The sequence below is a fragment of the Monodelphis domestica genome, chromosome 2, assembly GCF_027887165.1.
Source record: "Monodelphis domestica isolate mMonDom1 chromosome 2, mMonDom1.pri, whole genome shotgun sequence".
Classification (NCBI taxonomy): domain Eukaryota; kingdom Metazoa; phylum Chordata; class Mammalia; order Didelphimorphia; family Didelphidae; genus Monodelphis; species Monodelphis domestica.
The window spans coordinates 345304370-345330049 of record NC_077228.1 but is presented as its reverse complement, the minus strand read 5'-3'; the positions used below and the strand labels follow the sequence as shown (position 1 = coordinate 345330049).

The 25680-nt window shown below is 33.6% G+C and overlaps 1 protein-coding gene across 4 annotated transcripts in view; it reads left to right on the top strand.

The window, feature by feature from the left end:
• The window catches only part of RNGTT (RNA guanylyltransferase and 5'-phosphatase), a 331943-nt gene that overhangs the window by 255271 nt on the left and 50992 nt on the right, over positions 1-25680 (top strand). For 3 of the 4 annotated variants that reach the window (XM_007484310.3, XM_056818579.1, XM_001376428.4), the window contains one exon: positions 13299-13365. The exons of the other annotated variant lie outside the window; for it this stretch is intronic. In XM_007484310.3, coding sequence (XP_007484372.1) covers positions 13299-13365 — 67 coding nt within the window. The remainder of the gene's footprint in view (positions 1-13298; positions 13366-25680) is intronic. 4 annotated transcript variants of the gene reach the window in all.

Genomic DNA, 25680 nt, shown 5'->3' with positions numbered 1-25680 from the left:
CCACACAACAAAATAATACTGGCTATGTCCAGCAATAATAGTCTGCGGAAATACCCAATGAGGATCCAGCTGACAGATAAAAAACCTGGCCCAAAAACTTGGAGAACACAAACCAGGAGGACAGTGAATGTACTTTACCCTGGTTCACGTTACTTTGGGAGCACTGAAAGTTTTTAGGCCACCAGCTGGAGCTGTGAAAGTAACAGATGGATGCAAAAGGACAGAAGCTCCAATCAGACATTCCCCCCCCCCCCAAGTTTGCAGATATCAGCAGTAACATAAAGTCCAGAGTTAAGAATAGGCTAGAAGAATGATCTAATAAACAAAAAAGAATCCAAGCATAAAGACCTATTATTACAACAGGGAAGGAAGCTCAATATTGAAACCTCTAAGAGGAGGATAACTAGGGGGGAAAAAATCTCAAAGTATAGCTTAAAAGAAAAAAAATGAAGCTTGGACACAAGTCCAAGCAGAATTCCTAAAAGAATTAAAGTAACAGTATTTCTAAGAGCTAAAAATGACTTTAAAAAGTAAAATGAGAGCAGTAAAAGAAAAAGTAGGGAAAGGAAAGAAAGATGAAAAGAGAATCAACAGGTTGGAATAAGAAATATAAAACTTTTACCTAAGAAAATAACTCCTTGAAAATTGGAATGGATTCAGTAGGAGCTAATGACTTAATGATGTATCAAAAATATTAAAAGCAAAATGTTGAAAAAAATAAAATTTGAGAGACCTCATTAAAAACATCGATTTATTAAATAGATCAGAGAGACATAATTTAAGAATCATTGTTCTATGGGCAGCTAGGTGGCTTCATGAGTAGAGCACTAAGCCTGGAGACAGAAGGTCCCGGTTTTAAATTTGACCTCAGATACTTGCTAGCTGTGTAACCCTGAGCAGGACACTTAACAGAAATTGCTTGGCCTTTACCACTCTTCTGCCTTGGAAAACATTACCAAGTATTGATTCTAAGACAGAAGGTAGGAGTTTTAAAGAAAAAGAAAATAATCATTGGACTACCAGAAAGCCATGCAACTCCCTGCCCCCCCAAAGCCCAGAAATACAAAAAAAAAAAAAAACTGCCCAGATTGCCTAGAACCAGAGGACAAAATAAAAATTGAAAGACTCTACTAGTCATCTTCTGAGGGGGGAAAAAAAGCCAAAAACAAATAAAAACTCCCAAAATGTTAGAGCCAAAATGCAAATCTCCCAGGTTAAAGAAAAAGTAGCCAGAAAAATTCAAGGACCAAAGTTGCACAGTAAGGATCACACACAAGATGTAGCCACCAGCATAAGGGAGCAGAGAGTTTAGAATATGATCTTTCTAAAGGCAAAGCAATCTAAGCTTAAAATCAAGAATAATTTCCTTAACAAAAATTAATGTAATCCTACAGAGAAAAAAAAAAGAGACCTTTAATAAAATAGAGAACTTCTAACCATTCCTGATGAAAAGACCAGAACTCTATAGAAACTGACATGTAAATAGAGAATAGAAGCATTAAAAGGTAAATACAAAAGAGCAGTTTCATAAAGGGTTAAGATTAAACCATTTATATTTTATGCAGTAACAGAAATATTTGTGAGATGTTAGAAGTTGTTTTATTGTATTAAATGTGAAAACAATGTAGTCTAATACCAAAGAAATTAGATTTTCCAAATATTCCTAAACAAATAGTAAGCCTAAACATTTGAATGACATATAATCTAAATCTTACTTTGAGTAGGGAAATTCATAACTACCCATAATAAATTTTTTTAAAACCTTTACCTTCCATCTTAGAATCAATACTGTATACTGATTCTAAGGCCTAAGAGTGATAAGGTCTAGGCAATGGGGGTTAAGTCACTTGCCCAGGGTCACACAGCTGGGAAGTGTCTAGATCCAGATTTGAACCCAGGACCTCCCCACTGTAGGCCTGGCTTTAATCCACTGAGCTACTCAGTTGTACCCCATATTCAAGTTTTTGAAAAGGAGGGGAACTATGCAAATTAGGGTCACATTAAAGTAGAAATCTAACCTCCCTTACATTTGAAATACCTTCTTTTTACCTTCCTTCTCTTCCCTTTTACTCTGTTTCTTAGAAGGTGGAAAACCATGATAAAGAAAGAATCTTTTATGTGGTGATTAGTGGGAAAATACTGGACTGGCTATACCTCAAGAAACTAATCTCAGCATAGAAGATTTATATAAATTGAAAGTGATTGAATTTTAAAAACTTTTTCTTTTAAACTTCCGAATCCCTGAAACATTGATAATTTATAGTACAGAAGAGTATATTATATGTATCCAACATTTATATAGTGATTTAAAGTATAAAATATTTTTATGAACTATCTAGTGCTAAGAAGTTTACATTTTTATTGTAAGTAGTTTACATTTTTATTGTGTTTTTAAGGATTATGAAGTACTTTCATCATAACAATCCCATGAGGCAGATAATAAAAATATTATTCTTCCAAATTCAAAAATGAAGTCACAGCTCAATGATATTAACTTTTCTCATGCCCAGTGTTTAGTATCTAAGTTAAAAATCCAAGTTTCTTCTGATTTCAAGTCCAACACTCTTTCCATTTTGCCACACTGCCTAGGCTCTTGTTTTAATTGTTATACCAGCTCCCTTCACAGTATAGATAAACTATTTGATACCATGTCCCCCTTAAAGAATAAGAATTCACATTACTGTTATAAACACAAACACAAGCAAACCAGATATCATAGAGAATTAAGTTTGGACAATCAGCTTCACAATTAAAAGATAAGGAAATCTTGATTAGAAAGTTCTATCTTCTAAGAAAGAATTGGGAGTTTTATTGGGTTTCAAATTCAACATGAGTGAGCAGTATGTTATAGTAAAAAAGGACATGAAGTCTTGGGTTATGATAGAGTGGTATAGCTTTTGGGAAGAGAGAATTGATAGTTCCTCTATACACTGCTTTTATCAAACTTCACCTGTAATAGGGGATTCAATTCTGGATATCAAATTTTAAGAAGGACATTGACAATTTCAGGAATGTTTAGAGGAGAACAAAAGGATGCGTGATGAGGCATACTTGTAAATACTGGAAATATTCACTAGGAGGAGAGAATACTGAACAGAAAAGCATGACAAAAATTACAAAAAAAAAAAGACTAAAATTGGCATCAGGAAAAGCTTCCTAAAAATTAAAACTATTCAGAAGTGGAATGACTTGCTTTGAGAGGTCCTGAGATCCTGAAAACCTTAAAGGTTTTCAGGCAAGAGGCTTGATGACCACTTGTTGGATATGTTATAGAAGGGGTTCTTTTAATTTTTAGACTGAATTATAGAGCCACTGAGTCTCCTTCCACCTCTTAAATTCGTGGTTTTTTGTTCATTCCTTGCTTCAGAATTGCTATGGACACTATTGTACTTTTTTCCTCCCTCAGAAAAAATTACTTGGTTTGGTCCTAGATTTAGTAAAATAGTTTGATGATGGTGATGATGATGAGTAAGAATGATGATGATGATGACAAAGATAACAGTGACAAAGATGTTATCAGCTGCCATTTATGTAGTGCTTTAACTTTTACCCAGAGCTTCATAAAGGTTATCTTATTTTCCCTGACAACTAATATGTTAGATGCTATTATTCCCATTTTATAGATGAGGAAACTGAAACTTCGAAATTTAGCCCAGGTTCATACAACCAGTAAATATATGAGCCAGGATTTGAACCCATATTTTCCTGGTTTCTGGTGCAACACTGCAAACACTATACTGTGTTGCCTCTCATACTGCAAGATGTGGTGTTATTTGTTGAGAATGAAGTGTTGGAAATGTGTATTTGAGATACATCTTGAACATTTTCTATGGTGGGGAACATTCTCTAGCTAGGATCAATATTTGGAAAAATTTAAACCTATGTAACCATCTGTACCTGAGTACCTGAGACAAAAATTAAGTGTCTTAACTATAGTTATATCAGTATCAAATGACAGAAGGGGTATTTTGAACCCTGATTTTAGAAGATCTTTAGATTATAGATCTGAATTTGGAAGGGACCCCAGAGATAATCTAATTTAACTTCTTTATATGACAGATGAAGAAAAAGACCCAAGATGTTGTGCTATTTTCCAGTTCAACATTTGATTCACTGTTCCTTCTTTCTTACAAGAATCAATAAGAGATAGATATGAACTCTTTCCATAGGGTATTGTGGCTTTAGAAAGGGTTTTTTGTTTATTTTTGGAATTTTTTATTATTTTTGTTAGAAAAGATTATAATTTGTTATTCTTATTTAATTCCATTTTTCATATACTACTTGACTTTCATCTGAAAACCTAGAGTTAAGTTGTAAGGAAAAAAGACAAAACATAATGTGGCTATTTTTTCACGCTTTTATTGGAAAATACCCTTTGAAAGGTGACATGGTCTGTAACTTGCTTCCAGAGTTCATGTTAATCACTTAATAGAATCTATCAATTGAAGAATATTTTGTGTTTATTCATTAAGCATAATCCCATTCAGTAGAAATAATTAAATTTTACTTCACATATGGAATATTGTGGAAAGGAAACTAGAAATAAGTTCTGAACTTTCTGCTACTATGTTGGAATAAACAACAGTGGGAATATCAAAAGAGAAGAAATTGTCAAGACTGACAGTTGGTTGGGGAAGGGGCAACTGGGAGTGGCAGTTGGGTCTTGTGACTAGCACTTCCTTCCTGTTGGTTCTACTTCCTTCCTGGTGTTGGAAGTGGGAGGAGCTTGTTCAGCCCCATCTGGAGTGGAGTGCCTCTACTAGGTTCAGTCCGAAGATTCAGGCCCAACTAGCTCTGAAGGTCAGACTTTCTTGTTGCTTGCTGTCTACTGCTAAGATTCTCAATTTGACAAAACTAGAATAGATATAGAGTAGACAGGAGGGGGAGAAACCCTCTACCAGCCTGTGAGGCCTGGCCTCAGCTCTGAAGCTGAGAAAAACTCCAACCTTATTTAGGGACATCACTCGCCCTCTTTCCTGATACCTCTCCAATCTAAACTGTTTGTTAAACTTTATCTTATTTGAATTCGCAGTCAGATAAGTGGACTATCTTTTCTGGGGTATAGAAGGAGCTGAACATCAGTTCAGTTATTCAAAGACAAACATTCCTTATCTGCTGCTGCCTCTTGGCAGGGGGCATCTCTCTCCTTTGCCTCACTGAGCAATATTCCCTCTCTCCCTTCAACTCCTCCATTTCCTGCTACAAACCTTCCTTATCCCCTGTTCTTCATATCCTCCCCATCTTTTCCCAATAAATATTACAATATGAAGCCTTTTACATAAGTTTTTACAAAATGCAAATTTAGAGTGCTATTTCAATTCTGTTTGTAATTTTGTATCATAGGTGTTGTGGCAATTTGAGCATATTATATATAGCTTTTCCTAATATCATCAGAAGGCCCCTCACTTGTGGGCACCTCATGTCTCCTTATTATTACCCATTTGCTTTAGGACCTGAAATTAGGTTTTTAATGTTTAGAACAGATTGTAGTAGTTTAATTATTAAGTTTAAATCATTTAACATTTTTGTATCAGTTTTATATGAATTTGCCTAGACATCTCAAGGATAATTTAATTAGTAATAAAATAATTAAAACAAAATAACATGGTAGTCAGTTCATTTTAGATGTAAGGTAATTCTAAGAATTATTATAGACATTATATAATAAGCTGTGAGTTCTTTCAGACTAAACCTTTCAAATGAAAGCACAAAGTAAGTTAAGATATTAGTCCTGATTCTTTAGCATAATTTAATCAATTAAATTAAATATTTATGCAACATCTTTAAAGATATAGCCTATCCAATCTCCTTGAACAAAAGGATATTATGACTGAAGTATATAAGCAGGTTCATGTTGAACTGTTTCTGTTTCTAAATAGTATGGATGCGATTTATGCCATTATCGATAGAGGTTTATAATATATATAAGGAATAAATTTTTAAAAAGCAAAGATAGCAAATATTTATTTGCCAGTTAAAAAAAAAACCCTAAAATTCTATGGTCATGATATTTTATACATCAAAGAAAAGATTCCTTCAGGAATTTATATTTCAAAAGTGGTGTTCAAACTTATAATAATAGTAAAGAAGAGGCTAATGTAATGAAAATTACATGAACAAGACATTTTGGCCATTGATTTCATTTTGGTTTTTATAATCCATGTGTCAATCAGAGTTTCATTCTGTAGAGTTCTATTGCTATACACAATAGGTCTCATTTAAATTGCTCTGAAAAAAAATCAGATATGAAGTAATTCTACCTTCCTTTTTAATAAGGAATATAGGAATCTCTAATGCATTTTTCTTTTTGATTGATCATAACTATTATTGAAACAGCTAGTAACATGTGACTTAGAGCTGTAATTTAGTTTGAAAAAATGAGTTCTGAATTACATCAAGACCACATTAAGTTTCTCTGTCTCCAGTCTCTGGAGTATCTTTTGTGCTTCTTTTTCTGTCATGAATTACTTCTTAACATAATGTTACTACATTTTCTCACTGGAAAAGGAAGAAGACTCTAGTGTAAAATTCTGACCCATCTGAAAAGAAGATATTTTTGTCCAATAAAAAAATAGACAAAACTAAGACATAGAATGTTATTCAGATTTCCTTAGCACAGAAACTATTTGGTTTTTAAACTATTACATCCTGATTCTTAATATTAAATTAGAAGGCTTTTATATAGAATAAAATCATAAGAATGAAAGTAATTTAAAAGATTTTTTTTTTACCATTTAGTCTGAAAACATACCATACAGAAGTCTAAGGATTGTGTCATATCCAGAGAGATAAGAATTCACGAATGGAATGATTATTTCAGATTTAATATTAATACCAGCATGTCATGGCCACTTTTTTGATTTGCTGGAAGTAAGGAAAAAAATAATTCTTGGGATCATTAGGTAGAAGTCTAGTCATTGATCTTTATGTGCTTAATGATATTATACTTAAAAACTCATTTTTTAGTCTGCTCTCTTTATGTTTAAAACCACAAGCAGTACAATCAATAACAAATCAACTTTCCTTTTAGAATAATTATAGCTCCATTTCAAAATTATTTCTACATAGATTCCAGGTATTTGTATTTCCTATTATTATCAGCTATAAATGTAATTAATGGTCTTTCAAGATTGGGAACATCAAATATATCCACTATTAATATAGTTCCATTTTACTTTCTCAATTTTTTTATAGAAACCTTTGTGTCCATCTCCATTAATTCTATATTTTCACCATATTACATTTACTCCAAAGACTATTCCCTAACAACTTTAATCCTCTGAAGATTCGGGGCCCTTAATTATTCTAAAGAATAAACGTTTGCCAATAATTTAATGGAAAAGAAACTAAGTAGGTATCTATTCACCTATATTCGTTCTTCTTCAAATACCTGATTTATGACTATACATTAAGGATTGCCACTCTCCACAGTACTATACCTGTATATTACCCTGTTTCAAAAAGTATATCACTTTTTAAATTGAAATTAATTATAATGTCGGAATATCCTGCCTTAAATTTACAAAAGATTTAATTGTTACCATCATTATTACTAGTTAACAGCATATACTTCATAGACTTAGAATATTAAAATATCACAGATAGTTATTTTTAATATTTCAAAATAGAGTATTATAGCTAGTAATCTTAGTGTTCATAGCTTTCCACCAATTATCATTGCCCTTTTTTTTGGTTATATGTTTTCTGAATTATGTTCTTCCACCACTTCTTGTATAGTCATCTTTCTCCATTTTCTTTTAAGATGCCTATAACTTTGATTCTTAGATTGTGTCATTCTGAAATCCACAACCATACAGTATCACTAGAATGTTTTACTTTAAAAAAAAAAAAGAGGATGTGCTTTTTAATTTGATTTTTTTTTTTTATCAAACTTGGCTTTATATTTTCTACCATTTCCCAAATGGAGTCTAATCCCTAATCCTATCTTCTTCCAACTCTGGTCTTAATCTATTGTTAAGATAGCATATGTGTATTGATTCACCAACTATATACCATTGTTTGAGCAGTAGGAATTTTTCATCCATTTAGTTTTCCTGTATGGATTATTAGACCAATCTCTTTTTAATAATCATTCATTGAAAAGACATGATTAAAAATGATGAAAATAATAATAGCTAATGTTAATACTACATGTTAAGATTTGCACATTGATGTGATGTGTTAACTTATTTAATTCTTACAAAAATTAGCCTTGTTTTTAAGATGAAGAATCTTAGACATGGGATGGTTAGTTAAATTGCCTAGGGTAAGTGTCTTAGGCAGGATTTTGGATCTTCTTGACTCCAACTTCCACATTCTATCCCCCTGAACTATCTCATCTTTTCTAATAGTAAGCAGATACCACAAATGATTTACTGATGAAGTTGTTAAATTTCCACAAGTAGGAGCATTGTGAAAATCTCAACCTGTTATACTGAACAGTTTTTAATAGTAGACTCTTTCTTTATAGTTGTCTTTAAAATGTATCAAATACAAGATCTTGCTTAATTTTTAAAATTATTTTAATGCTTATTAGTTTTTTTAAGAATGATTTGCTTCTCTTAAAAATACACAAGGTATGCTTATTTGTGAATAATAGAAATCTGGAAGGAATAGCTAGCATATTGAAACTAACAACATGAAATTAAGTAAGGAAAAATTTGAAAAGTGTGAATCTTATCTTTAGGGTTAAAAGAAATTTATAACCCAAATTTATAGGAAAAAATGTTTTAGTGATCTACAAGCAGAACAAAAGCTGAAGCTATTATGTCCTTAGTTTAAAATAATTGAAATGGAATATACAAAGCAATGGGCATCCCTTCAATTCCTACTTCTTTGTCCCGCCATAAAGATAGCTGCTATTAATATTTCAGAACACATATATTTTTCCTTTTTCCAGATACTATTGGGAAATAGACCTAATAGTGGTATTTCTGGGTCAAAGAGTAATAATTCTTTGGGCATAGTTCCAAATTGTTCACCAAAATGGTTGGATCAGTTCACAGTTCCACCACAGTATATTAGTGCCCCCATTTTTCTACATTCACTGCAATATTTGTGAAGGGTTTATTTTGATTTAAAGTCACTCTTATTCTTAACTTGATTTTTCCTATGTTTATAAATTTTTCCAGGTACTACTATGGGATTTTCTTGTTTCTATGGTATACAAATATATTAATATTTGTTTCATTTTATTTTCTGAAATGTAGTATATGGTTTTTCCAAAGAGCTAGATTTACTTTTTTTTTTTGATGAAAGGAATGAATTCTTGAGGTACTGTCATATTTATTGCCTACACAGTAACATTTTCCTTCCACCTTAGATTATAAGGCAGAAGGGTAGTAAAGCTGGCAATAGCCCAAGGTCACACAACAGGAAATGTCTGAGGCCAGATTTGAAGCCAGTACCTCCCCAATCTCTAGGCCTGGTTTTTAATCCACTGAGCTACCTCACAATAATTTTGTAACCTCAAACATACCATTTTGAATATATTAGTATTTTTTCAAATAGTAACAGGCTACATTTTCAAAAATGGGAATGTAGGTTAGATACCAGTTTTTCTAAAGAGTTATTAAGTCTTCAAATTATATTGCTTATGAGAGCCCAGTCACTTGCCAGTGTTAACTCAATGTGTAATAAAGGAATAAAAATGACATGAATGAAGATGCACAAAATTTGAAAATTACAGGATGCATATAGATGTTCTCACAATGTAGAAAACATAGTTCTAAGGTTCACAACTTGTGTGGGAAAATATTATGAAACATATCATTGACATATTTTCTACCAGGTTGTGATAGTAATTAGGATATATCTGTCAAATTCTCAATTTCTTGATTTTTTTCTTTTTTTTTCAAGTTTCCAAGTCTACAAACAATGACTAATTTTACCTTAAAAAGAGATTATGAGGCCATTCACAAACTTTTTTTAAAGGAAATAATTAAGTACCCAACATATCTAACATCAAATTTAAATTTTCAATAAATATGTAAGATATTTAAATTTTTCATAAACTGTTTTTTATTTGTCATCCCATATTGCATGACTGTGGCATTTTCCATCTTACTATTTGAAAGAGGATGGTCAGAAGTATCAAAAGCTGCAGAGAAATTTTAAGAAGTTTGAATACTGAAGAAAAGTATTTTAATTTAAACTTAGTGATAATATAGTCACCAGTCATAGATGAATCTGAGAAAACAATTTCATTATTGCAGTGGGAATATGTCTGATTACAAAGGGTTTTGAAGGATAAATGAGTAGAAGAAATAGAAGTACAAAATGTTTGGCAATGAAATGAATTAGCAAGATGAGCTTAGAGGAGTTAGAGAGTTAGAGGAAAAGATGAAAGTAGATCTAAGAGGATTTGTAAGCAAATGAGGAGGAGCCAATGACATAAGAATGATTGTAGATTCATCCATGAAGGAAAATTGATAATTGCTAGTGCCATGACTCGGAGAAGTGTTAAGAGCACAAAAATTGCCTTCACTTGGCATAGAAGCAAAGTATTCCTCTGAGATCAAAAAAAAGGGGGTGGGGGCAGAAAATAATAGGTAAAATTGCTTTAAAAACTTTTGGAGAAGAGGAGAGAGTTGAGAGAATATATACCAAATGATCTATTTCTTTTCAGTGCATAATACTGTCCTCATTTGTTCACTTCAGTAACTGAGGAAAGAATTGTAAGAACTAGAATTGCAACCAGAGAAAGTGTGAAACCATTCTTTGATATTCAAGTCAGATAAATAACCTCTTTGGTTGTAAAATCTCTTAAATTAGGTTGTCTAGCTTAAAATTATTTTGACAAAAAGGTTTACTTAAATATTTTGTATATATGTGCTCCTGTAGTAAGTAATTGTCTCCCCTTCTCTGTTTTCTTTGATTTCATTACTTCATTATAATGTATACTCTATATGGGTTTTACCTAATTTCACATGAAAATATGTTACTTGGTATGTGATTTTAGGGGATTTCTGATAACTATTATCAAGTGACACTGACTTCCTTGTTGTTCTATGCATAAGATCTTTCTCCTTTCTATATTCATTTTCACTGGCTTTCCCCCATGCTAGAACTTCTGACTTATTTTCTCTTCTCTGGCTTCCTTCAAATCCCAGCTAAAATCCCAAGACTTCTAAGGGAAACTTTTATTGATACCATTTCATGCTAGTACGTTCCTTATGTCATTTATCTCTAGTTTGCCCTGAATATATCTTGTTTGTACATGCATGGTTTTGTGTTGTTGCCTCCATTAGACTAAGAGCTCCTCAAGAATAGCGATTGTCTTTTGTATTTGTATACTCATCACTTATCACAGTGCTTAGTACATAGTAGGCATTTAATACATGCTTAATAACTGCTTCAGTTTCTGTATTACTATTCCTGTTATTTAGGTGGATAATAATCTCACTGATAGACACCATCCATTTTCTTGATATTTTATCTCTTTTCTACTTCTTGTATATAAGTAGTCATTAGTAATATGATATAACATCTGTATAACCTCCTTGCAACTCTCCATTGCTATTTGATTCATCCATTTTTTTATTCTTCAGAGGTTGTGATGTTCTATATTTAGTAATATAGTATCAATGAAGGAATGTTGGTATTATAAAGATAGGTTTTTGTGTCAGGGTTCACTGAAAGTATAATGTATTTTCTCAAATGCAATATAGCCCTTTTTCTTCATCTTTTCAGTTCTGGGCCCAATTTGTTGTGTATTCGTAATTTTTGTCCCAGATATACGTACTTATGCAACTCAGTAGGTTGACCATGCAAGTGCATTTTATAATCTAGGCAGTATGTACTTTTTAATTTACCTGTTTCTCTCCTCACCCTACCCCAAACCCACTCCACTCCACACTATAGATTGTTAAGCTAATCTCTTCAGTATTGCCATGGTTCTCACTGATGAAACCTTTAGTGTTCTTGTGGCTTGATACAATCAATACAAAGTCAAATGCAAACAGAAACATCTGGAGGAATCTATAGGGAATCCTTCTTCTGTTAGTGTCATGAATCCTGTTCGTTTGATTAATTTTAAGAAATGTTTATTGAATACCTTTTTTGAGCATAGTCCTTTGAAGTATTCAAGAAATATGTCAGACTGCCCTTGAGAAATGTCTGTTGTTTTTGGAGAGACAAGATATGCAAGTAAATAAAGAAAAATACAAGACAAGACAAAAATAACATACAAGACTATGATCAATTACCAATATTTGATTTGGAAAATAATACATATACAAATAGTACTATCAAGAATTAGAATTAGTCATTGCTAAGGTTTTTATCTGTGGAAACATGAGCAAAAGGTTAGAAGTGAGCACAACCTTTTCAGGGAAAATTCAGCAAGCATTATTAAGTAACTACCATGTGCTAGATAGAAATTCTGCTAAAAGCTGAGACAAAAATCAAAACAATCCTTACCTTCAAGGAAATTATATTTGTTGGGGATCTAGTATATACAGATATCAACAAATACTAGGGTGTAAAGGAGAAAATATAAATGTTTGAGATAGGAAAGGGAACAACTTGTTTACTGTGGAGGATTTTTATAGGGTAGTAGTACCACATAAGGTAGAATAATAAATTACAACTGGAGTATAAAAATTTTTTACTACCAAGGTAAGGAAATTGAACCTGATCCTAAAAGTAAGAGAGAGTGGTTTTAAGTTTTCTAAGCAATAAAGTGATACAGGATGAAGATATTATTTTAATATGATTAATTAAATTCTCTATAGTGTTTGTGTTAGATAAAATTAAAGGAGAATCAGTTAGAACATTATTAAAGTAATCCAGAGGTGGCATCATGACAATTTGAACTACGTTAGTATTGGCTATAATGCAAAGAAGGTACAGAAACAAGGTTATGAAAGAAGAATCCAGTAGGACTTGGTTACTTCTTTTATATAGGAGATCAAAGAAGGGAAAGAGTCAAAGATGACAAATATTTAACAGTATTAACAATATTTTAACAAATTGCCTCTTGTGATGATATATATTAGTAAAATCTTGCTTTAATATTTGTACAGTTTGGAGAATTCGAAATTAAAAAAACAATTCCTTTTACCTTTCCCCCTTTCCACACAGAGTGTGATTTTACTAGAATTATTTTTATGTCTAAGTGCTCTCTATATAGGTTTTCTTTTTAGCAAATGTCTTCTTTAACCTACCATTTTCTGAAATGCCAGAATGCTTCTTTGGCTAATTTTATCATTACATGAAAGTAACATAGATATTAGTTTTACTTCAGTACCTATTTTTCAGAAATGTTGATAAGAAAATGATTATTTTTTAAATTGTAGGCTGCTTCCCCAGAATGTTGGCCTTCTTTATGTTGGAGGTTATGAAAGACCATTTGCACAAATTAAGGTATGATTGCTTATTTTTCTTATGGTTTTTTTAAAATGTAATTTGGCTCTTTACAATCTGATAAGCATTTAAGAGTGCAACATCACGTTCTATAATGGTGTAGTGAAGAATGGTGAATGTGTATTTTAACCAAATAATAACTTTAATGCTTGAGTACCCCAATTATTTTTACTTGATAATGTTTTTTTTTTAATACCAAGTATTCTTAATTTCTTGGTCTGGCATTGAAATGCTATAATTCTATTTTAATTCTTTTGATGAAATAAGTAAATTTATGTTTTTCCTTTTCATATCATTCATAATGACTTTTATTTTCACTTAACATCAAAATTCTGGACTTTATCAAAAGTTACTGGGCTAATCAAAATTACACCAGAAGCAGCAAAAATATAGTGAACCATTTGATATTTAGTGCCACCATTAGAATAATTATGAGGGGGAAGGTGAACTTAGTATCATTAAGAGACTGTAGTGTAGCAAACCTTCCTTTTCAGTTCTGAACCTCAACTCATTTCCATTTTCAGTATTAGTTCAGTATACATATGTACATATGTATGTGTATGTGTAAACATACTGAGACACAAACTTAATAAACAATCTTCATTTTGGTGTTTTTTTCCTTGTGTAGATACGTTGGATTTTTTGAGTAATTAGAGTTCTTATTAGGCAGTTCTACTTTATTCTGGAGTATGGTACAAGCAAAATATTATCTACAGACTGAGGTAGCTCTAGAACTTCATTTCCCCTTTTTGACTTGTCCTCTATACTGAATCTCTTTCATGTTAGTGGGAAAAATCTTTGGTGAGTATTCATCTTTTATGCTTCACTTGATGTTAAGGATCAGAGGACCAAGAATCTTGACATATATATATATATGTGTGTGTGTGTCATCCCTAGATTATTAAAAAATAGTGTCTTTAAGGTAAAGTTTTGTTTGACTACATAAAATGTACTTTAAAAATATTATCAAAAATAAGCATAGTGCAATTTTGTATAATCTTTGACTCGTTTTTCAGTTAGTTTTTTTATTGCAAAATTGTGATAAGTAATATTTGAAAAAATCCTATTCCCTTCCAATATCTTTCTTTAAGAATGCCATTGATGAAAGTTGATGAAAAATTACAAAGATTATAAAGGAAGACTCACCTAAACTGCATTAAAAGAATTATTGTAGACTTGAGGAGGAGAAATGTGATTTAAAAAATGCTATCAAAGAAATACGTGATCATAAAAGAAGATGAGAAAATTTACTTGGAAAGAGTGAGAAATAGTGGATAGATAGACTATGGGTTCCATTAATATCTTTATCTTGTCAGGAAAACTTGAATACCTGTGGCACATTGGGAATACTCTGTACCAAATGTGTATGTTTAAGGACATGGATTAGAATATCGCAGAATGGACTAGCAAAATATCTTGCACCCTGCATCATTGCAGAGAATGCCCATGGTATTGAAAGTCAGTCTCTTAAGAAACATTATGTCCTGATATGTGTAAGGGTTTGGGGATTCAGTGACAAAGTTAGCCCTATTCTGTTGGAGCTACAAAAATTAAATTTAGTCTCTAGTAATAGAAATATTATATTTTAAGAGGTTTATTAAAGATTATTAGAAATCAAGGAATTAGGAAAATACAAAATAGAAAAACCACGTGCCTAGGGCTGATTAGCCCATTCAGAATCCCCGTGCTTAGCTTACCCACTACATCATTGCAATGGAAGAGGAAGAGTAGGTGTTGCTGCCAGTTAAATACTCCTTGTGATCTTGCCCAGGTGGAGACTCAGGCGAGATTATAGGAAATTCTGCGAAATACCAAGGACTTCTGATGATTTAAGTCTAGGGTTCAAATCTCCATTTTACTTACTCCTCCTGAGGCCCGAGGAAGACTAGTCTCTCCGCTGAGTCTTATAAACATACCAACTTTGAAATTACAATAATTTGAGGATAAGAGGAAAAGAGAACAAAACCAATAATTGCTAGACGCATTGACAAAAAGCCAGTTAGGGGGAAGTCCCCTTTGGCATGAAAGTATACATACAAACCCCACACAGTTTAGATCACCACATCCCAGAGTTCACTCTGGATCTTCTCATATGGTCTGTGGAGGCATCTTCATGGTGTCTTCTCCAAACAGTTCACTTTCTGGATTTGGAGAGCTAGCATGTTTCTTAACCTAAGATTACTCTCTCAAGGAATTTCAACTTTGCAATTTAAAATAATAATAATTTTAAATCCCCCCCCACTTCCCCCCCCCTCCCAAAGAGGGTGATTGAAAAACACAGGAATCACTTAGGGATGCATGGCTGAGTTGTGAGGTATATAAATCAATTGGCAAGAGAAATTAAAAACATTTTTAAAAATCCAAATAAAAAAATTTCTGGATGGAATATAGACAATCAGAGTCATATGTGTAAAAATTCCAAGTAAAGGAAAAATAAATCTATAACAGGTCCTTGAATCCGGGCCCAATTAAAATGATATAAGGAATTAAGCATTTTCCCAGTCAGTGGCCAGGACTACAGAAAATTGCCACATTATGAAAAACAGAAATGGGACTAGATTATAGGAGCCAGGTAGGAGCCAAATTTTGGTACTTGTCTGTAAGTATTTTCATGAAGAGTGTGGATACAAGGAAGGCCTATGTCTTAACGTACGTTAAGAGTCGCAACCTGCTAGGTTCAAGTCCTTTTTATTGGCTTAGAATTTTCATCAACCCCATCAGGATTGGTTTCTTCTTTTTTGACCTGTGTGCTCTTTTGGCACAATTCAGGTTTAGCTTCGTGCTTCTTTGGCCCTGTGCAGTGGCTCTTTTGTATATCTTGTCTTGGAATCAGACAGAATCATTAAGCAAAGTCTTATAATTTTTTTTTAAACAATTAGTAGCATCACTTTTCCAGTCTCAAGCTTTTGGGGCATGCATTGGCATTGTAGCAAATATATTTTAAATTAATATTACTGCAAATCAAAAAAGTTAAAGAAAATCTTAATACTGGTGACGTGCTTTTCAAATATAAAAAGGAGAGAAAAAATAAAAAACTGAAATAGTATATTGCACATGCAAGCAAAATATAATAATAAAAGAGTTTTTTAATTAAAAAATATAGCTTATAATCATTGACACACTCTGTCAGCTAAGGAGATGTAGAACACAAGGTTTCTCACCAAAAATGAGATCCAGTTCCTCTTCATACCTGGCCATGATCCACTGTGAGTATAAGCAAATTATTTTTATAAAGTAAAACTTTTTTTTTATAAAGAACAGTAGTATAAATATGTAGGTATCAATATCCCCAAAATTTTCAATAGCCCAAATTAATAACAATAGCAAACAAAAACCACTATCATTTTTTACATGAGTCGGCTGTATTACATTTAAAGAAAATGGATACTTGTCACAAGTTTTTCAGGTGTAGCAATGTTTCAACCTTGGCAAACATATTTTTAAACAAAGTAAAACTTATTTGGGTCTATAACATCATCAAGAAATCTAGATATCATTAAAAAATGTGTCAGAGGAGTCTAGGAAAAACCCAAATTTCTGTACTGTTGATGTTGGGTAAAGTGAGCTGAGGAGTTATAAATGAGAGAGATATGCTCCTCTTTTGGGAGTCAGGGGTACCATGCCCTGGGATTAACTTCCCAGGTACTTTGCTATGTGACTGTGATGTCCCATCCATTCACATTTTTATAAATGTGGGAGGTGGGGATTATAATTGTATTTCACTTCAGCTACTAAAATGGACCTTATCAGAGTTGTTGGGGGAAAAAAATCATGTCTAAAAGACCCCTTAAAATCAATTTGAGATATTTAGCTCATTAAATTTTCCAAAGGTTGTTATACAATTTTAACTAGTTTTTATAAAGTCTTCCCATCCTATATGTGACAATTTACAAAGTCAAAAATAGAAAAAAGCTGTTTTTATATGGGCTTATTCAATAATATTTGTTCAGTGTAGTTATAGGGGGAAAACAACAGAATATAACAGTAGTTAAAATCCAGTAGTTTTTATAAAGAACAGTGTAACAGAATAATATTGTATGTATTAATATAGGAACTTAAATCAACAAAATTAAATCTTAAAACAATCAGCAAAATGCAATAAAATACAGAGGTTTTTAATAAAACATTAGAGTTTGAAATGCCTTAAAAATATAACTTCCAGTCTCTTTAAAGTTCTTTTTTTTTATCCATTTAGATGGCTATTGTCAGAAGGCAGAAAATTGGTAAGGGGTAGGCAATGGGGTTCAAGTGACTTGCCTAGGGTCACATAGCCAGGAAGTGTCTGAGGCCAGATTTTAACCCAAGACCTCCCGTCTCTAGGCCTGGCTCTCAATCCACTGAGCCACTGAGCTGTGCCTCCCCCCCACCCCACCCCAGTGAGGTTGGGTTTTAGGAATCTCAAATTGGGCCAAAGAGTTGCAGGGAGATAAAATACTCTCCTGAATCTCAGGTGAGATAAATAAAAGAATCAGTGCAGTCGTGAAAAAAACATTCTTTTAGCTAGCAAATGCACTGCTCTCTCATAGAATATGCCAGACTTGTAGCTTCCTGTTTGGAGAAGTCTTTTCCTTCTCTTTGTTGTCCCTCCTGTGGTCCCTTGCCACATGGAAGCTAATTGTAGCCTAAGGAAAGATCACCTTTCTCCCCACCCCCATTTTTACCAGCTGGTTTTTGATTCTGAAGACAGAAGGGGCAGTTACCAGCAGCCTGGGTCCTGGGGCTGGGCCTGGGGCAATGAGCTATCTGGTTTGGAGGCTGGAGATCATCTGGGGCTAGGCAGGGGCAGGTAGGGATTGGGAGAGCAATCTGGGTGGAGCAGGTCTGGAGAGGATGAATGGAGGCAAGAAAAGGCAGCAAGAGCCGGGTGGGCAGGGCTAGGACCAGGTGAGCAATCTTGGTCAAGAAGGTCAGAAGGAGCTCAAGAATCAGCTTTGCTGAAAAGCCTTGGCAGGAGATGTGGCTTAAAAAAATTATCTAGGCTATCTTTAAAAAAAAAAAATTTGAGAAGTTCTCATCCAAATCTTGTGGTTGCCAAAACTATAAAAATTAAATTTAGTCTCTAGTAATAGAAATATATTTTAAGAGGTTTATTAAAGACTATTAGAAATCAAGGAATAAGGAAAATACAAAATAGAAAAAAACACGTGCCTAGGGCCTGATTAGCCCATTCAAAACCTCCAAGCTTAGCTTACCCACTACATCATTGCAATGGAAGAAAAAGAGTAGGAGTAGGAGTTGCTGCCAGACTCCTTGTGATCTCGCCCAGGTGGAGACTCAGGTGAGATTATAGGGAATTCTGCAAAATACCAAGACTTCAGGGGATTGAAGTCTAGGGTTCAAATCTAGATTTTACAGAGCTTAAATTATATGAGGAGAAACAATAATATAAAAACTAATTTAATTCTGCCACTCCTTTAGTAGAACTCCCATTTTAGAGGAGGCTTTGAACAATCACACCCACAAGTTGAGGACCAAAGCCTTGCTCTTTCCTACTTCCTTTAACTGCTTAAGTAATATTAGGCTTTGTGTTTTGGAACTTCATTCAGAATTTAACTGGTCTGTAATGGGTTAAGTTTAGAAAGCCAACTCTCTTGCTAATCATTGTTCTTTTCCCAACACAAGGAATGTTTTCTGATCTTGGAGAACTATGTGAGAAAGAAAGAGAGTTCCTGATACTTTTAGCCACCAGGCTGTCCTTCAAGGATGTCTGGTTTGCTGTCCAAAAGTCTGGACTGCTGTCTTGTGGCATGACTCCAATAATGAACTTTTTTTTTGTTCCACAAGAAAAGAGGGAATTGGTTGCTAAACCCCATTACCAAATTTCCAACTAATCCTGTTGGTCCCTAGGCCTCAACTCTGTAACCGATCACTTTTATATTCATGATGTCATTTACCCTGCTTTGTGCTTTGTGTTCACCTTTCTTCCCTTCCCCTTTGAGGTTCTTAGCTTTAAAAGCCCCTCTGCTGTGATGATTATTCAGCATTCATACTTTGTTTGGTACCCTTGGTGTCTCAATGAACACATTCCTCTGTCTTATCCAGTTAAAGATGCAATTTATAGACTCTTGACTCTTCTGGTTTATTCTGATTTGGGGCTCCTGACTTCTCTGTTGTGAGTTAGGGTTTGACAATATATATACATACAAATATATATTGAATAAGTTATATTCAAAGTAATGGGGGAGGGAGCACTAGCAACTAGGAGGATTAGGAGAAGCTTTATATAAAATGTACCATTTGAACCAAGCTCTGAAGGAAACTAGGTGTGCCAAGAATATGATGAGAGTATTCATGGAAGACACTGTAAACAAAAGCTTAGAGGTAGGAGATGAATGGCATATGTAAGAAACAGCAAGATTAGGTTTGCTGGACCACCAAATCTATAAAGGGGAATATGATATGTAAGGTTGGAACAAGGTTTTAAAAGACTTTAAATGCCAAACTAAGGAGTTCATATTTGGTCCCAGAGAAGGAGCCACTGGAGTTTATTAAGTGATATTGTCAGACCAAGGCTTTCAGGATAACATGAAGGATAGATTGGGGAAGGAGGAGACAGACTTGAGCCAGGGAGACCATCTTAGCTGACTATTATAATAATTCAGGGAAGAAGTTATATGGCCTCAATTGAGATAATGGCCACATCATTAGAAAGATTTTTTTTTTTTTTGGTGGTAAAATAGATAAGACTTGGCTATTTATAGAGTGAGCTAGAGGATTAGAGAATAACTCCAAGCTTGTGAACTCGGGTAACTACAAGAATCTGGTTCCCTTTCATCTCCAGTTCCTATACCTTTGTATAGGATAGTGGATGGGTTTTATGGAAATGATAATGACTTAAAGATGATAATGTTAGCCAAATTAATTTACTTATTTTTAGTACCATACCAGCCAAGCTATCAAATGATTAGGAGGGGAGAAAAGCCTGTAGATAAACAAATGGTCAAGAATCTAAAAGATGAAAAAGGGAATTAGTATTGGCAATCATATAGAGGACTAAATATGGCCTGCTCACTCCAGGAAAGGCGTGTAGGAGTACACCCTGACCCAAATACAAGATTCTTCTCTTCCACTAATTTAGACATTTATACTGCTGAAATGATAATACTAGGAAAACACCTAATATTATGATGAAATACTTTGGACTGAGAGATGCCCAGAGAGATAACACTGAGAAAGAGAGTAACTTTATAACAAGTCTAGTTGAAACTTTGGTGGGAAAAATACAAAGAAATCACCTAAATTATTATCACCTAAATTTCTAGTATGCAGAGCCTTTAACATCATATAACTGTTACTAATCTGAAATGAGGTAGTTACCATTACAATTTTATTTAGATCAAGATTAATTAAATTCTAAGGAAAATTGTCCTTTTGTGGAAATTGTTAATAAGTTTAAAATGGTTCATAATACTATTTAAATTTTTGTTTCTATTCTCATATACATATGTCAGAACTGGAGTTCATTATTTTGTAAAATCGTTTTTGAATAAGAATTACAGTACAAATGAAAGGGGTTTTGAAGTACATTATGAAATGATTATAAAATATTGTCAGTGAAGGAACCAAGAGCAGAAGGGTAGTTAGCACAAAACATTTATTAGGTTCAAGACTTTTACATTTCAATCTTCACTTGCTTATGGAAAGAAAAAAAACTGTCAAAATACTGGGTTTCTCCATTACAAGGTGATAATGAATCTCAGCAGGAGGGGGAGTCTTTCATTTTCTGTTAATGACAAATTTCACTTTGTCTTTTATATCATAAATAGGCAGCTTAATAAAGATTAATTATTTATATTATAAAACAGTTTATATTTTAATAAGTTAATTAATATTCATCGTATATGGTAGATGCCAACCATCAATCACAGAATTTCATGAAGCATTCTCATGAACCATTGTAACATGATTGCAAAATCTCTCTCCATCCCAAAATCTGGAGAAAGAATATTGTGATCTGATATTGCAATGTCACTGACATTAGACAACAGAACCTCACAAATATATGGGCCTGGATTATGAAATATGAGCCACTTTTTAATGTAACCAACATGGTTTGCGAGAGTCATTCATGAAAATGCATCAATGTAAGGGGAGCTAAGTGGCTCAGTGGATAGAGAACCCTATTCATAGGATCCATCTAGCCCTCCATGTATTTTGTAATGAAATGAGTTCAGAATGGTTTTCACATTTTTTAAAACCATTCTTAACTAGCTAGCCATATAAAAATAGGCATTAGTCTGGATTTGACCTATACTTTGTTGTTTACTAATCCCTGTTCTAGCCTATAAAAATATTTTTTATCAAATTCTAGCCCCAGGCTTAGGCTCAATTTTTTGGTCTCACTGTATACTTGATCCAATCAAGCACATCTTTGATTGCCCTGTCTTGGAGCTCTGTCCTTAGTTTTTGGACAAGGGGGGGTGGGGGGTGGGGCTGTGAAATATGTCCTCACCCCAAAGTATGAACTATATCCTCATCCCAAACTCAGACTGTGATTCCTGCTTCTCCCTGGGCCTACAAGGATCAGCCCCCTTCAGCCCAGACTGCTCTGGGATGGGACTCTGGACTTCTACACAGATTTGAAATTTCAAGGGGTGTAGGTTGGCTCATACTACTGTTTGCCAAGGCAGGATCTCAGCATCTGAATGTTGGCTTGGGCTTTAGGTTCCAAACCTAAGACAGCAGATATGGGGTCGGAGGGGAGGGGAGGGGGATGACTTGCTCTTGGCTTGCTCTTTCCTCCTTGCTATAGCCTCTTGCTGGCTCTATTCTCCTCTTACCCCAGTGCCCCAAATGTTCTCTGCCTACCTTTTGAGTTTTTCTTTTCTTGAAAGTTGTTTCACTCTGTCTCTTTCTTGGTTCTTTCACTCCTGTATTCATTAATCTTGGTCAGGGAGGACAGGGAGCTGCTCTGATTTACCCCTTGGCTCCACCCCTGGAGATCAGTCTAAAAATATTTTTTAATCCTTACTGTTTTCCATTATTTTAACTATCTTTCACAGCTATGTCACCTGAAAATTTGTTAAGCATACAATTTCTGCCTTTATGTTATTGATGTAATAGCAAGGGGGACTTTGAAAAGGAAGGAACTAATCTTCAGCTATTGGGGATTGAATACTATGTGACACTTCCTCCTTTTTCTAAGCTGAGCTGTTACCAATGGAGTCAGTCAGTCTAGACTAAAGGGTAAGTCTTTTCCCCTTCAGCCTCATTTCTTAACTGATGGATTTGAAGTTCCCCTCCTAACACATAGACTCTGATTCAAGTTCTATCATAAATCAAGATATCTAATTTAATTGGGTATAAGGTTGTTGAAAGAGTAAGGAAAGGACAGAGGGAAGAGGAAGTCCCTAAGATTTTCTTTCCTATATAGCTTTTGAGGGTTTGACCTAGGAAATCTTTTCAGAAATAAGTTCTGGGTTCCCCTATGGGAAAAAGAGAATCTTTATCCCAAAGATTGGTTTCATTTGAGAATTGAGATCTTCTTTTGTTCAAGCAAAGGATTTAGAGATTTGTAATTCTCCCACCCAGCTCCAAAGAGTCTCAGATAAGAACTTTGGATTTTCTCCTCCAATTGCTTTTGAGCCTGGATGTAATTCCATGTTGTGAAGTTCCATTTGCTCCTCTTCTGATGCATTTCTTCAAACTTCAAATTTCCTTGTTTCTGGTCATCCCCTTATTCACATTGATGAAAATGTTGATTAATCAACAAGAATTTAGTAAAGGTCTCTTTGACATCTAGGTGGCTCAATACAGGGTCAGCAGTTAAGAAGAACTCAGTTCTAATTTGGCCTTCTGACACTCATTAGTTGTGTGAGCCTGAGCAAATCACTTAACTTCTGTTTACCTTGATTCTTTGGAGAAGAAAAATGGCAAACCACTCTATTCTCTTTGCCAAGAAAACTTTATATGAGGTATTGAAGAGTTGGACAACTGAACAACAACAAATACCTACTTTGTTCCAGGCATAGGGCTAAGCATTCTTGGGGTACTTCATTGTGAACTTCCTTCCAAGTCATTATAGAACCATTAATATTTATATTCTTTGAGTCCAGCCATTTGGTAGTTCTGAATTTCAACTATTATTATTGAGATCATTTCACTCCAACCAATATATTAAGTGATAATCTATAAAATGCTCAGCCTATATCTACAACATTTCCATGATATACTATTTTAGTAACTTTGTCTGAAAAAAAATGAGATAGTTCTGGAATGGTCAGTTTTTGATGAAACATGCTATTTGTTTTTCTAATCATTTTTTCCTTTTCTGGATGCTTGTGAATTATTCATTTAATAATCCATTCCAGACTTATTACTGGGATCAAATTCAAGTTGTCTTATAATAGTTTTCAGACTAGTCTCATGCTTTTTTTGACATCTTCTCATCTCTTAATCTTCAATTAAAAAAAATATATCACTAACAATTATTGAGTAATTATTTGTTTAACTTTTAACGCCCTTCATAATTGAGCACCTTTTTTTTTACTTTTACACTCTTTTTTTTTAAACCCTTACCTTCCGTCTTGGAGCCAATAAGGCAGAAGAGTGGTAAGGGCTAGGTAATGGGGGTCAAGTGACTTGCCCAGGGTCACACAGCTGGGAGGTGTCTGAGGCCATAATTTCCACTCTTAAACCTTACACCCTTCCATATATTCTGATCTCGAGACACTGGCCTACTTGCTATTCCTTGCAGAAGACTCCCTCTCCTAACTCCAGTCATTTTTACTGGCTGTCCCCTAGCCCTAAACACTCTTTATCCTGATCTCTCTGCTTTTTAGATTTTTTTAATTCCTTCAGGTCTCAGATACAGTCTCAGCTTCTGCAAAAGCCTTTCCCAATTCTCTTTATTCTTAGTCCCTTTCTTACCTGCATCTCAGATATATTGTTTTTGTATATACTTATTTGCTTGTTGTCTCTCCTTCATAATTTCAGCTCTAGTAACTCCTCCTGTTGGAAGCTTTTCCTGATTCTCTTTCTTATTTTTTTCCCTCCTCAAATGATCATTTGTGTCTTTACCTTTTCTATTACCTCTATCTCCTCAGTAGAGTATAAAGTCCTTGAAAGCAAGCTCTTGCTTTCATTCTAGGCTTTGCATTCTTAGTCCCTAACATAAGATATTAAGCGTAGTACATGATTATTAAATACTTATTGGATCAGATTCCTTTTGTTTTAAGCTAATTAGAAGCCTATTACACCACAAATTCCAACTATATTGAAATACTTGATAAAAGATTTTAAAATCTTATTTAAATATAAACAAAATTTATATTGTTTTGACACATCTGCTTTATGTATGCCTTACATTCATAAACATTGTTTTAATTAATTTTGAATTTGTAATACATATGATTTTCCTATGTAAGTTTTATTTTCTTCAACCATTTCATATTTTAGTAAAAAATCTTAAGTTGTTGCCATGTTGTCCCAATCCTCAAAAGTTCTTCATGGAAGCCTGAATCCATGTAAACCAAAGGGGACTGAAATCTGTCAACACTACTTTTCAATAAGTTGGGTGTTGTTTTGTTTTGTTTTTTAATGGAAAGACACAGGCAAATCTTCCCCATAGGGCTATGTATTTGGTTCTTCCAACTCAGACTAAAAAAGCATTCTACATTTAAATTAGAAACAAATTCCTTCTTTGACACTAAGATCAGCTTAAAATGTTCTGTATTTTAAAAGAGCTCTGTAATGGGCAGTTGAGAAAAGTAAGTCATATTATCATTTAAAAAATATTGATGATGTTAAGATTAGGAGAGTCAAATATATAACTAATCCTGGCATTGTCTATCCCTGCTGCCAGTTGACTAAATAGGCATTAGTCATAGTCACATACCCATGATTGTCATATGCATTCATAACACTAAAAGAAAATCAGTGAAATAATTATCATTTAAAGTTCTGTTTTGAAAATTCATTAAATTGATCCTCTCAAGTTTTTATTTTTTTTTTCAAATTCTAAAACATAAGCATTGAACATATTTCCTCTTTAAAGTAGGCTTCTCTAAGGTATAACAAGCAGAGATTGTCATCATTTAAAAAAAAGTTATTGATCTAGAAAACTGCATAGTCAGCATAAATTATAAAGTTAAATGTTTTTTTTAATTTGGAAAAAAAAACTTGTTATACAGTAGAATCTCAAAATCACTCATGGTATTTCTTTGGTGAATGAAAACCTTTTTTGAAGAATGCCTTAACCAGTTGTTAAAGGAATAGTGTTCAATATACAAATCTGTAATTCTTGGATGGTCCATCCAAAGAATCAAGAATTTTGTATTTTGATATATTTTCTTTTTTCAAAAAATTGTTTTTATT